The sequence below is a fragment of the Vipera ursinii genome (genome assembly GCF_947247035.1).
Source record: "Vipera ursinii genome assembly, chromosome: 2".
NCBI lineage: Eukaryota > Metazoa > Chordata > Lepidosauria > Squamata > Viperidae > Vipera > Vipera ursinii.
The window spans coordinates 187,959,074-187,971,785 of record NC_139513.1 but is presented as its reverse complement, the minus strand read 5'-3'; the positions used below and the strand labels follow the sequence as shown (position 1 = coordinate 187,971,785).

General features: G+C 37.0%; 1 protein-coding gene across 1 annotated transcript in view; it reads right to left on the bottom strand.

The window, feature by feature from the left end:
• Positions 1–12,712, bottom strand: part of STXBP5L (syntaxin binding protein 5L) — a gene marked incomplete at its 5' end in the record, with an annotated part of 91,475 nt that overhangs the window by 30,360 nt on the left and 48,403 nt on the right. Inside the window, 4 exons of the mRNA XM_083356224.1 lie at positions 3,488–3,555; positions 4,484–4,631; positions 8,902–8,974; positions 11,501–11,655. Of these exons, the coding sequence (XP_083212350.1) occupies positions 3,488–3,555; positions 4,484–4,631; positions 8,902–8,974; positions 11,501–11,655 (444 nt within the window). The remainder of the gene's footprint in view (positions 1–3,487; positions 3,556–4,483; positions 4,632–8,901; positions 8,975–11,500; positions 11,656–12,712) is intronic.

Sequence of the window (12,712 nt, the reverse complement as noted above, 5' to 3'; positions counted from 1 at the left end):
TCAAATAGGCAAGTCTCCTGTTCTTGAAAAGATGCATGTGGCATGAGTGTAACAAAGGCTGGTAACCTAATACACACATTATGTATGTTACTAAATGTGTTCTGTGAAAGCCTCAATTTATCAAATCATTAGGGAGTGGAATTCAATATCTATAGGCCCATTTAATATTATAATGACCATGACATATGGAAAACATAATTTAGACTGTAAGAGGAATAAAGGGTGAATACAAATTTTAAAAAGTGATAGATTGGGTTTATGAAACTAAGAAAAATGAGAAAGATGTAATATATTGGACTGAAGGTTTCTAACAGTTTCTTGTGGAGTAGAATTAATGAAGGGAAGAAAAAGTGCAGGTTTAAATATGAGTAAAAGGGCTAAAATGTATATTAAACAGTATAAATGTATATAAAAAGTATAAATTCATCTCCTATAGGTTGTTTTAGATGTGTGTAGATGTAGAAATCCATGGTATGAGAAAGAATATTTGATGGGATGGTGTAAAAGTAGTGGTTGAATTAAAGAAAAATGCACATAAGAGATGCAGGATGACAGAAAAATATAATACATCATTCTAGCATGCAATGCTGTGAGAATGTTGAAAAATTGTGAAGTATAGAAGGTGCAACCAGAAAAATGTTAAAATATGGACATTATTTACTTACGGAGTTCCTATGTGACCTATTTATTTTGTATGTGAAAGTTACATCTACTATATGCCTGTTAACTGGAAAATGCTGATCTATTTCTCTATACTAAAGGAAGTCCTAGCAAGAATACAAAAATTCCAGTGGGATTAGTTTAACAGAACAACAGAGCTGGAAAGGACTTTGGAGGTCTTCCAGTCCAACCCCCTGCTCAAACAGAAAACTCTGTTCCATTCCAGACAAATAGTTATCCTTAAATACCTCCAGTAATGGAGCACACATAACTTCTGGGGAAAGCCATTCCACTGATTACAGTTACAGTTCCTGCAATTGTCCATTGTATGTTTTAGCCTCCAGACCCCTACTCATCTTTGTTGCTCTTCTCTGCTCTCTTTCTAGAGCCTCAACATCTTTTTTGTATTGTGGTGACCAAATGTATTGTGGATGAGGTATTCCAAGTGTGGTCTTACCAAAGTATTATTAAGAGGTACTAACACTTCACGTGATCTTGATACTGTTCTTCTATTGATACAGCCTAGGACCGCATTGGCTTTTTTGACAGCTGCTACACTGCTGGCTCTAGTGGTTGTCCACTAGAACTTCTAGATCCCTCTCACACTTACTTATGTTGAGCCAGGTACTTCCTATTCTATACTTGTGCATTTGGTTTTTCTTGCCTAAGTGTAAAATCTTCCTTTTCTAAGCACTGAATTGCATTTTTTGGGGGGAGAGAGCTCAGTGTTTAACTCAGTCAAGATCTTTCTGTAAGCTTGAGCCTATCTTCTAAAGTGTTGGCTATTTCCCCCAACTTGTCTGCAAATTTGAGGAGTCCCCCTTCTATCCCCTCATGTATGAAGAACTTGAAGAGTACTGGGCCCACTGCATGCTTTCTCCATGTAGATATAGTTTCATGCTGAGTGCAATTGGTCAGCCAGTTATAAATTCATCTGGTGATGATACTTTTTCTACCTTACCAAGAGGTGGGCTGTAGTCTACTTTGTCAAGTGCCTTACTGAAGTCCAAGTATACTACATCTACAGCATTTTGCTATTACACTAATTTAGTCATTTTGTCAAAGAATACACTAAGATTTGTCTGGCATGATCTGTTTTTGACAAACCCATGTTGGCTTCTAAATAAGTTTATTAAATATGCCTAGGAAAATAGCAGAATTCTGGTTAAAAAGTTAGAAGCTATGACACTGAACAAAATTTGGGAAGTGGCATGCAAGTTTGTATTTAAAAGAAGGTAAGCAGATGAGATATTTTTTTAAAAAATATTTTATTGGAGAAATATAATAACCCCAGAGGGAAAACCAAAACTAAGACTTTATACATACTGTCTTTATTGTAATGTTACAGTAACAGAATCTTGCAAATCTCAGAGCACTTCTCCCCTTTCTTGCCTTTAGAAACAGAATCATGAGCTGGAAGGGACCTTGGATGTCTTCTATTCCAACCTCATGCCAAGGTAGGAGAACTTATAGATTATCTAGACTCTTTTCTGTTTAGCTTCTAACTAGATGTAACGGGATGTGAGAATCAGGAGGAAGAGCCACAGTCTAGATAATAATCTGATAACGGGGCAAGCTCCTCAGAATGGACTCTCTCTACATATGATAAATGGCTAAGGGAACTAGGTAGGTCTACCCTAATGAAGACAAGGTTTAGGGGGTGGCATGATAGCTGTTTTCCAATACTTGAGGGAATGACACAGAGAACAAGCTTGTTAAAGAGAGAAGCAACCTGGAACTAAGGAGAAATTTCCTGACAGTGAGAACAATTAACCAATGGAACACTTGCCTCCCAGAATTGTGGATGTTCAATTGCTGGAGGTTTTCGAGAAAAGATTGGACATCCATTTGTCTGGGATGGTATATCATAAAAAAATATTCATGTACAGACTGTTTGACACCTTCAGCCCTCCCCTGGCCAAAACATGACACTGCATCAAAAATAAAAAAGATATACGGTATTTTTTTAGCAGATTCAGTGCTCTTTCTTTTAAAGAAACCTGAACAACACCCTCCTTAGAATAAATAGGCCAAACATTTCTTTTTGCTCTCTGATATTAGCAACATGGGATGGGTGAGAAAGACAAGAATACAGAAACATGGGTCCTATCAATATTCTTGGATATCAAAAACTACAATTTGTCCCACTTTTTTTCTTAAATGAGGACATTGATACCTTTGAAATTCTCATACAGTGATGGAGAGAATATCAGAGCAGATGTTAACAATTTACTAAGTGGAAATTCTGAAAAAATGGTACAATTTACTAAGTGGAAATTCTGAAAAATTGGTACAGAAAGCTATCTATAGTTCTAACTTACCATGAGGGGCATTCTGTTGTAAAATTATTTTTATCCTAAGGAGAAATATAATACTAGCAGACATTTTTCTCCATTGCTATCACAGCTCTAGGTGTTTGAAGAATTCTGAGCTTATCTCACTTGAACTTGTGTTTTCTTGAATCTACTTCTAGTTTCACCCTGAGTTTTCCTTACAACAGACTAAGGGGAACAACAATCGTATTAATAATGAAGTCACCCAATTCTCTGTTGGAATATCACTTATATTTCAAAGGCAAATTGGAACAAGGTCCTTATGAATTCTCAGGACTGTCTAGATATTTGTTCATTAATTTCCAACTGGACTTTTCAGTCATGCCTTTTGATTTGGAGTATTTTTTTTACTTTTTTACTTTCTTTCTTTTATATTTGGTGTTATTCACCTTAAGGATACATGGTGAAGAAAGATGGAGTAAAATTTTAAGCAAAAAATAACAAACCTACAACTATTTCCAACAGCCAGTATGTTATAATAGCACTTTCCTTACCCTGTAATAATAATCTCAGGATATGTTTGTGATCCTAGGTTCCATACTCCACCAGTGATAGGCCACTCCTAAAAATAAATAAATTAATTTTTATATCTGTCCGTCTGTCTAAAGTATTGCAATAACATGTTTTTGCTACTTCATTATAGATTCAATGACAATGTAATACTCACAAAACTATTATCTTTTGTATTTACATGGTGATACAAAAGCTTAAGAAAAACACTTAATAGCTAATTACTAGGTTGTTTTATATTATGTTTAACCATGGTGTCCCCCACTTTTGGTGTGTGAATAAAATAGAGTAAAATTTATCTAAGGAAATAAATTTTATTTAAAGCAAAAATAAATGTTTAGCCCTCACTATTATAGGCTCTGCAAGCTCACAGAATCTGATTCAGTATTAAGAAACCTGGAATTCCATCTTGTGTGATTGTATATGTATTTAAGTCTGGACACTGAATCAGTCATTTAAGAAAACAGCCAGACTCATTTTTATATGATTCACAGCTGCTTGTTTCCCCATTTGATTCAAATTCAATCCCTGAATTAGAAATCCCTGCTTCCCATTTATGGTAGCTGAGTGTCAACAATCAGCTATAATTTGTTTCTACATAAGAGATGACAAAAGGTAGGCAAATTTGGGGTCTTGGGTACATTTGACATTTTTTAAAGTGCTGTGGATTCAAAAATTAGGCTGATTAATAACAACCTGATTCTCTTGTAACAAGAATAACAAGAATTTCTGTTCTTGTCTCTTAGAGAAAAGCAAGGGCTTTTCAGAAACAAGGGACGGGGAGAAAGGGAGAGGGAGAAAGAGGGCAGGAATCTGCACATGGGTACAGGTCCAACATGAGAGAGTCTGTTAAGACACAGTATCCCTAACAAAATATCATAAATACTAGAGGCAAAGAACAATGAAACATTACCATGAAAACTAGCAATCTGTTTTAATTAGTGCTGCTTCAGTAACACTTTCCCTTTTTTATTCTTTACCTTATTGCTATATCCTTGCTTCTTATGTTTTGCACCTACAGAATATAGCACAGGAATCAAATCTGGAGGACAATCAGCAAAATATTCTGTGCAGGTAACAGGTGAATCATGAATATCCATGGGATAAGGATTTTCAAAAATGGGAAAACTAAATGAGAAAGACATTTATTAGCATACCCCTTAAAGACAAAATTATTTAATATATTAATTATTTGAAAAGAAGCACATTACCGAGTATATACACAGACACACAATTTTTTAACAATGCTTGACACAAATGTAGACAGTGAGATAAAAATTAAGACTATTTCAATGCCAATTAGATTAAGATGACTACATACTAATAATTTAAGTGTTTTTTATTGGGGCTTATATACCATTTCAAACCACAGAGATTCTGAACAGCCTACATTCCTTCTAATACTAAGATGATGAAAAGAGTAACAAAGGGCAAATTTAACAAAGGGCAAATCAATAATAGTAGAAGAACAGTAACTGAGAACAATTATAAAGAAGAATATAATCACCAGGGAACAATAAACATACAATTACAGTCCAGGATGGAGCTTCCAACTTCTACTGGATCTTCTCCCAGGCTTTTATAGCTCTCTTAACTCAACCAGATAAATGGGGCTCAAATCCTTTCTCTTAATCTCTTAGAGCAGGGATGTCAAACTAGTGGCCCGTGGGCCAGATGCGTCATGCACAGGCTACACCCACCCCAGCTCCGCAATGGCAAAAAAGTCGCAATATGTCACGACACATCACGTGAGATGATCAAGTTTGACACCTGTGTCTTAGAGAATCATGGTTTTTATGGATGCATCAGTTATTTGGTTGTCTCACTGTCTCACTGTGTTGGTGAATATGGCATTTTAGATTGCAGATGCTGCTTCTATAGAATCTTACAAAAGAATTGTAAGATTAAATCAGTTCATCTCTTGCTATGGCATCACTCAATGAAAGATAATCAATCTGCTTAACTATCGCTGGGGATTGAATGCCACAAAGATTGACTCAAGAATTTCAAGGGACCTAGAAGATGGAAATGTCAGGAAGTATTTGTTTTCCCAATAAGATGTTTCATTAGCAAGCAAGATTCCATCCTATAATTCAGACACACCTTTATCATTTTGGTACAAATTAGGCCCTTGGCTATGCTGTTTTTTTAATCTAAAGGAAATTGTTTTAGGAAGAGGACATTGTACTTAATCTTGTCAACAACTGGAATAATTTGTTTCAGATTAAAGGGGCAAGGTAAAAAAAAAAGTACAGTACTGGCCAAAATTGTGGAAACGCTGGGAAAAGTGTACATTTGAGGTTTGATGGCTAATAACCACTTTTTTTGGAGTAGTACCATAAAATTATATATCAGTGGAAAGATAATTTAATCAAGAATGTAATGCAATAAGTTTTATGAAGGATTTGCTATTAAAATAGCAGTTATAAAGAAGAAAAGTGAAACATGTAGAAAAAAATGAGGTATACAAAAATTATCACCATAGAAAAAATGAGATATACAAAAATTATTACCATGTCAGTTAATACTTAGTTGGGTAACTTTTAGCATGAATTACAGCCTTACAATGTCTTCCCATGGAGTGAACCAAGTCCTTTAGTTCTGCAGCTGTTATAATGTGAAACCAAGATTGAATGATTGGTTCTATTAACTGGGTTTTATTGCTGGGTTGCTTCTGACTAACAAGTTTCTTTAGTCGGCTCCATAGATTTTCAATTGGGTTAAGGTCTGGGCTATTCCCAGGCCATTACAGCAGTGGAATATGATTATCTTGAAACCACTTTTTGCACACAGCAGCATGACATGGAGCTGAATCCTGTTGAAATATAAATGCTTCATTGTCTTGGAAAAGATCATGTGCGGAAGGCTTCTGTTTGGGCTCAAGTATTTCATTAATGTATATTTGGTCATTTATATTCTCATTCATCCCACAAATTCTGCCCACACCTTTTGATGTCATACAACCCCAGATCATAACTCTGACTGGGTGTTTCACGGTAATGTAATGCAATCAGGATGCAAATCTTCTCCGATTCTTCTCCTTACGTATTTTATGCTATCACTACCAAACAGGGAGATCTTGGTCTCATCACTCCAAATAACACTGTCCCATTGTTCCTCTGTCCAAGTAACATGGGTTTTAGCCCAGTTTAGTCTTTTCAACCTTTGTTTGAGAGATAAAAGTGGCTTTTTTCGTCGAATTCTAGATTTTAGGCCAGATTCCTGCAGTCTGCGCTGGACAGTCCTTGCACTCAACTTCACATTGCATTGCGCCATTTCATCTTGTATACACCCAGATTATTTTCTTCTGTCACGTAGGCACAGTCTCTTAATTCTTCTATCATCACTTGCTGTTGTGCACCTTTCCCTGCCTTTAACAGTGTGGTTTTGTAGTGACTGAGTCTCCTTATACCTCTTCAAAAACTTAGAAATGCCACTTTTGGTTTAGTTTCCACCATTTTTTCTTCTAATTTTGTATATAACTGTAGCCTTGTTCACTTAATAATACTATTTTACATTGCTTTCTGGGACACCAGTCAAATCTTTGCACTATTACTTTAATTTTATTATGTTTTACAAGCTCACTAAATGAAAGAACACAAAAAAACCCAATCAACTTCATAGCGATCACATAACACACTGACAAATGTCCTCCTCTCAGCTTCAATACATGACATCAGTAACTGAATCCTACTGTGATCTGATTGGCTCATTGCCAAAACAAGATGATACCTGATTGGCTCTCTAAACACTCATTGGCTACTATCAGATGAAGGAAAGCTACCTGATATCAACCTAAGCAAGTAGTGCTTCCTTTTTCTGGTTATTTGGCTATAACCTTTCATAGAATACAGATAATTGAACAAACTTTGTTGCATTACATTCTTGATTAAATTATCTTTCCACTGATATATAATTTAATGGTACTACTCCAAAGAAAAGTGGAGTTATTAGCCATGAAACCTCAAACATACACTTTTCCCAAAAGGTTTCCACAATTTTGGCCACCACTGTATATAATAAATCAACACTATTGTATAATTATGATCCTAATGTTCATTTGTTGTTGTTAAACTGACTTACAAGTAGCAGTGCAGATATGCCTCACCCTAAAGTGTAGGGCTGTGTGCAATTTAAAAAGTCATCTAGAAAGTACTTCCTCTTTCTTATGAAGTTAAGTAGCTTTTAAGTTAAGTGGCTTTTTTCAGGCTTCCAGGTGAAGCTTCTTAAAACAGACCCCACATGGAGGTCTGGAAAAAGGTGAGCTGCTTTAATGAATAGCATTTCCAAATATCCTCAGAGTCTAATTAAAAAAACCCTCTGAGCTGCTTCATGTATTACAAAGAAGCAACCAAATATAAATAAATCAGTGAAGTGGAGAGAGAAAGAAGGCAACATGGCTGGTTAACCCTTTCTCTCAATGTTTGATTAGATCTTTGATTGGATGGACTAATCAAATAGTACTGTCCATTGATTCCATTTATTTTCCTTTGTACTAAGAAAAAATGCAAAAGGAAGATCTGAAAAAGTTCCCACTAACTCTCCCTCCCATTACATTTTATAAACAAGGCATTTTGTATAAAGACTTCCTCTGGAATATTTATGCTTGATGCCCTCAACTGCCTCTCCTAAAAAAAATTATGAGACTTTTGACCTTGTCACCAGGTTATCACAGAGAAAAAGGTATGAAAAAATAATCTTTGATTGGGTTTGAGTATGGCACAATGTAGATAATTTTATCTTCTTGCTTTTTACTTTAGTACCAATAGAAGAGAATGTATGTAACTCAAGGTTGAATGGTAGAGTCCATGGTGCTCTCTGAGCTTGTTGTTTGATTCTAGACTTGCCTGCAAGATGCAGTATGAAGTACAACACTTAAGATGCTACCTATTTTGGTAACAAATGTCTGCAGGCAAAGAACCAAACTTAGCACCAAAGACTCCACAATCATATTTTAGTATACAATTATATGAACTGTATTGTTGAGACATTGTTGATTGTTTTGCTTTGCAAAGTACCTGCTTTAGGCAAATTGATCACTGAATCCATTAGTGAATCTATAAAATAAGGGATTCTGAAATAGCTTTTTTGAAAATAAGACATGGTGATTAAAATTAGTGAACACAGAAAAATAGGGGAATGGAGAAGTATCTTTTAAAGCTATAATCTTTATTAGATAATTTACTAGAGCATAATTTTGGAAGGATATGTTTAACAAAGAAACAGACAGCTAAAGATATCTAAAATATTGGTCATAGTATCAATGAATAGTGAAGTTGTTTGTTTTGAAAACATTTTGGCTTTGGTTTGTCATATTACTTTATATTTCCAAACTCAATAGCAAATCTATGCTTCTCTCCCAGGAATTATTGTTAATATCATATGGAATTATACTTACTGGCTTTGAGTCAGATCAACAACAATTAGATCTTTTTCCAATAGTATAACAACAGCATAGGGTTCTTGAATTTCTACATACAAATAAACACAAATTAGATTATTAAATAAAAACCATACAACCATTGTTCTGAACAAATGCAGGATTTTTTATAAAACGAAATTGCTGCCCAAACCCTACTGAAGCAGCAGTGAGAACAGGCAAAGCAGTTCTATGAGAAAGCTGTGCATGCCCATTGACAGGAAGGGCCACTGATAGCTGAAATAGACAGTGATCATGGATGGACAACCAGAATATGAAGTAGGACTCTAGGGTCTTATGCTTGAGCATGGAGTTGAACTACCATCTTTCCCCAAAAATAAGACCCGGTCTCTTTTTTTTCCTCCAAAAGAGGCAGTAGGTCTTATTTTGGGGGGATGTCTTATTTTTTTCTTGATATTTGCCTCATCTCATGGCAGCAGCACCAACAGCCCCATTCAGCTGGCTGCATGGCCCCTGGCCCACTTCTGCAGCTACTCATGGCAGGCTGTGTGGCCACCAAGAGGCAAAGCACATGGGCGAGGGGGTGGAGCTGCCCTAAGTGTCCATAGGCACTGAAACACTTTTTGCCTAGAGGGAGACTGGAAGCTTGGTCTGCTTGCAAATGGGGTGCTTGGAAACCGAGTGATCTGCTCTGTTTCCAAGTGCCCTATTTGCAAGCAGACAAAGCTTTCAGTTTCCCTCTGGGCAAAAAGTGTGTGGCGCATCCGGATCACCTGCCTCCCCCCGCCTCTGCCTCTACACTTGGACTTACCTGTGCTGTGCTAAGGGGCCGGTGGGCTGCTGCTGCCGCCAGACACCATCAGCCCCCTTGTGCTTGCTGGCCACCCCCACCCCCCTGGGCTTACTTTTGGGGTAGGGCTTATATTAGGCCCATCCCCCAAATCAGGCTAGGGCTTATTTTCAGGTGGATCTTATTTTCGGGGAGACATGGTAGAAGTCCCTTCAAACACCCTTCCAACTCTGTTATTCTGCATTCCATTCTGTATTCTAGGAGAAAGAGCAAAGGCATGCAGTATTTAATCTACTGGAAAGGCTGCCCAGAATCTGAACTCTCTTGAGAGAATGCAAGATAGGTCCCTGCTCCTGAGTTAGTCTGGCAATTCCACTGTTTCCCTGAGGAGCTACAACTGACCAAGCTCCTGGTCCCCCACCCTATGCTACTCAAGGAATCAACCTTAACCAACCTCTGTCAGCACATCCAGAGGCAGGCAGGGCACCTGATTATGCTGGGCCTTTCACTTCTGCCCTTCAAGCCCTGAAGGTAAGTAGGGAGGGACCTAATAAACTTTTCATGTTTTCCAGCAAGCACCACCTGACTCCCTGGCCATTTCAGAAGAGGGGGAGGAATATTCCTTAGAAATTGCTTCACTGCCTCCACTATCAAGTTACCATGAGAACTCAGATTATGAAGAGCCCATGCAGGAAGGGAAAGGTGTCTCTGAACAATCCGTGGAAGTGGCGGGGGGGAGCAGGTTGGAGGGGAGGGTGATGTGGGAGATTAAGAGGCAGAACCTGGGGCAGAGCCAAGAAAGGAATCAGTCTGGCTCCCATAAATAATCCAAGTCCAGCCCCCTTTTGAATTTTATTAACTCTCATCTAGTGCAAGTTTAGTGTTGACAGTTGACTAGACTTTTGTGTACAAGCTTGAGCAATGAACCTTCTTAACTGGAACTTAATGTATGGTCCTGATTCTTTGTGGATGACAACATGTTGCTGTCAGATTAGCTCTTAGAATTGCAGTAAATCTAACTCTACAGAAATGGAGAATTTTCTCTTTTTTGAGTGATGGATAAATAGTTGGGAAAAAGTCATAGAACTTTGTTTTTATATATTATCATATGCAAAAACATGGAAAGATCTGGCACAATGGAGGAATGGTTGGTGAAGATGATGAAACTTGCAGAGATGGTTTAATTAGAGAAAAGACAGTGTCTGCATTTATTGTTGACTGGAAATTCCTTATAGACTTTTTGGGTGAAACAGAAATAAATGAATTTATGGTTTATGTTGTGATGATTAGAAAAAAATGGATAACAGAAAAAAGAGGGGTTTTGTAACCCAAAAAAAGTAATAATTTTATATTTGTACTTATAATTGCTGTAAAGAAAATTAGAAGCTACTTCTATTTCTTTTCTTTTTCCACTTTTGGCTTTTTCTTTGTTTTCTTTTTTTCCTTCTTTCTTTCCTCTACTTTAAATTAGTTCTTGTTAGTTTTTATCTCTGTTTCAAAATGCTTAATACTGTAATATTAAAAAAATACACAGAGCGAGTACCTTAATTAACTCAACTGAATGTTTATAATTATTGCCAGCTTTTCCATTTTTTAAAACCCTTAATCAGCCTCTCCCTGCTTCGCTGTTTCCTTTCCTGGCTTTTAAACATCTATCTCATGAAGGATTTTTTTTAAAAAAACAAAGCTTGAAACTGTTACAAAATTTCAATTGGCTTAATAAAAGGATTATGGATTATGGAATTTTTCATGGACAATGTTATGCAATGCAGTTATTATTTTTGTTTGTTGTGTTATTTATTATTTAAACTTGTTACACATACTTACCATTTGGATATGGAGTTTCACAAAGAGTTAAAAAGTCAACTACGGGGTGATCCATCTCAAGCACTGTAATTGCTTTTCCATGCATGATTGTCAGACCTGGCCTTCGCCAAGGTTTATCATAAGAAAGTCCACCAGAAAAAATGATAAAAGGGTCACTATATTAAAAAATAAAATACAGTAATTATAGTTCACACTTTTTCATTGATTTTGAAACTGCAATTTTTACAAGTTGAGATGAACAGATTATATCCAGATTGTAATTAAAACTAATAATATTTCTTTTTAAGATTCATGAGATTATCAAATTTCTTTCTTATAACTGTGAAGTTTAAAGTAGTTATTTATGCAGCTTTCACTGTTTCCTTAGCTTCGGCCAACCCAAACAGTAGCTTCAGTTGCTTGTTGAATTCAAAAGTAATGGCAAAAGTTGAAGGAGATGGGCTCTCTTACAGTACAGATGATCACTATATACTGAACTCCTGCATCACAAATGCATTGCTCACTTGCTACAGGCAAGAAGTTCCTTTAAATAGTATCTCTCTCTCCCTAAAAGGTAAAGGTTCCCCCGCACATGCGTGCTAGTCGTTTCCAACTCTAGGGGCCGGTGCTCATCTCCGTTTCAAAGCCGAAGAGCCAGAGCTTGTCCGAGGATGTCTCCGTGGTCATGTGGCTGGCATGACTAGATGCCAAAGGCGCACGGAACGCAGTTACCTTCCCACCGTAGTGGTCCCGATTTTTCTACTTGCATTTTTACATGCTTTCGAACTGCTAGGTTGGCAGAAGCTGGGACAAGTAACAGGTGCTCACTCTGCTACACGACACTCGGGATTCGACCCGCCAAACTGCCGACCTTCTGATCGACAACAAGTTCAGCGTCCTAACCCACTGAGCCACCGCGTCCCTACTTATATCAATAATATATGGCTTATTCAATAAACAAAGGATAAATTACACCTGATTTCAGTGTGTGAAGTCAATCTCTATATGCTTCCCTGAAACACTTAAAAGGAACCAAAAACTTTTCCTGCTCTCAGTTTTTGTTATAGATCCTATATAGGTATAAGCAGAAACTGTTGCATCGATTAACAGAATTGTACATGTTCACAGTTGAGAGAGGCAGAAAAAAGTGAATCTAATCGCATAAGTGCCCTCGTTTCAGCAGGTACAAGGCCCTGTCTCAGGATCCTAGCTACCTCTTTGGTGTGATCAAGA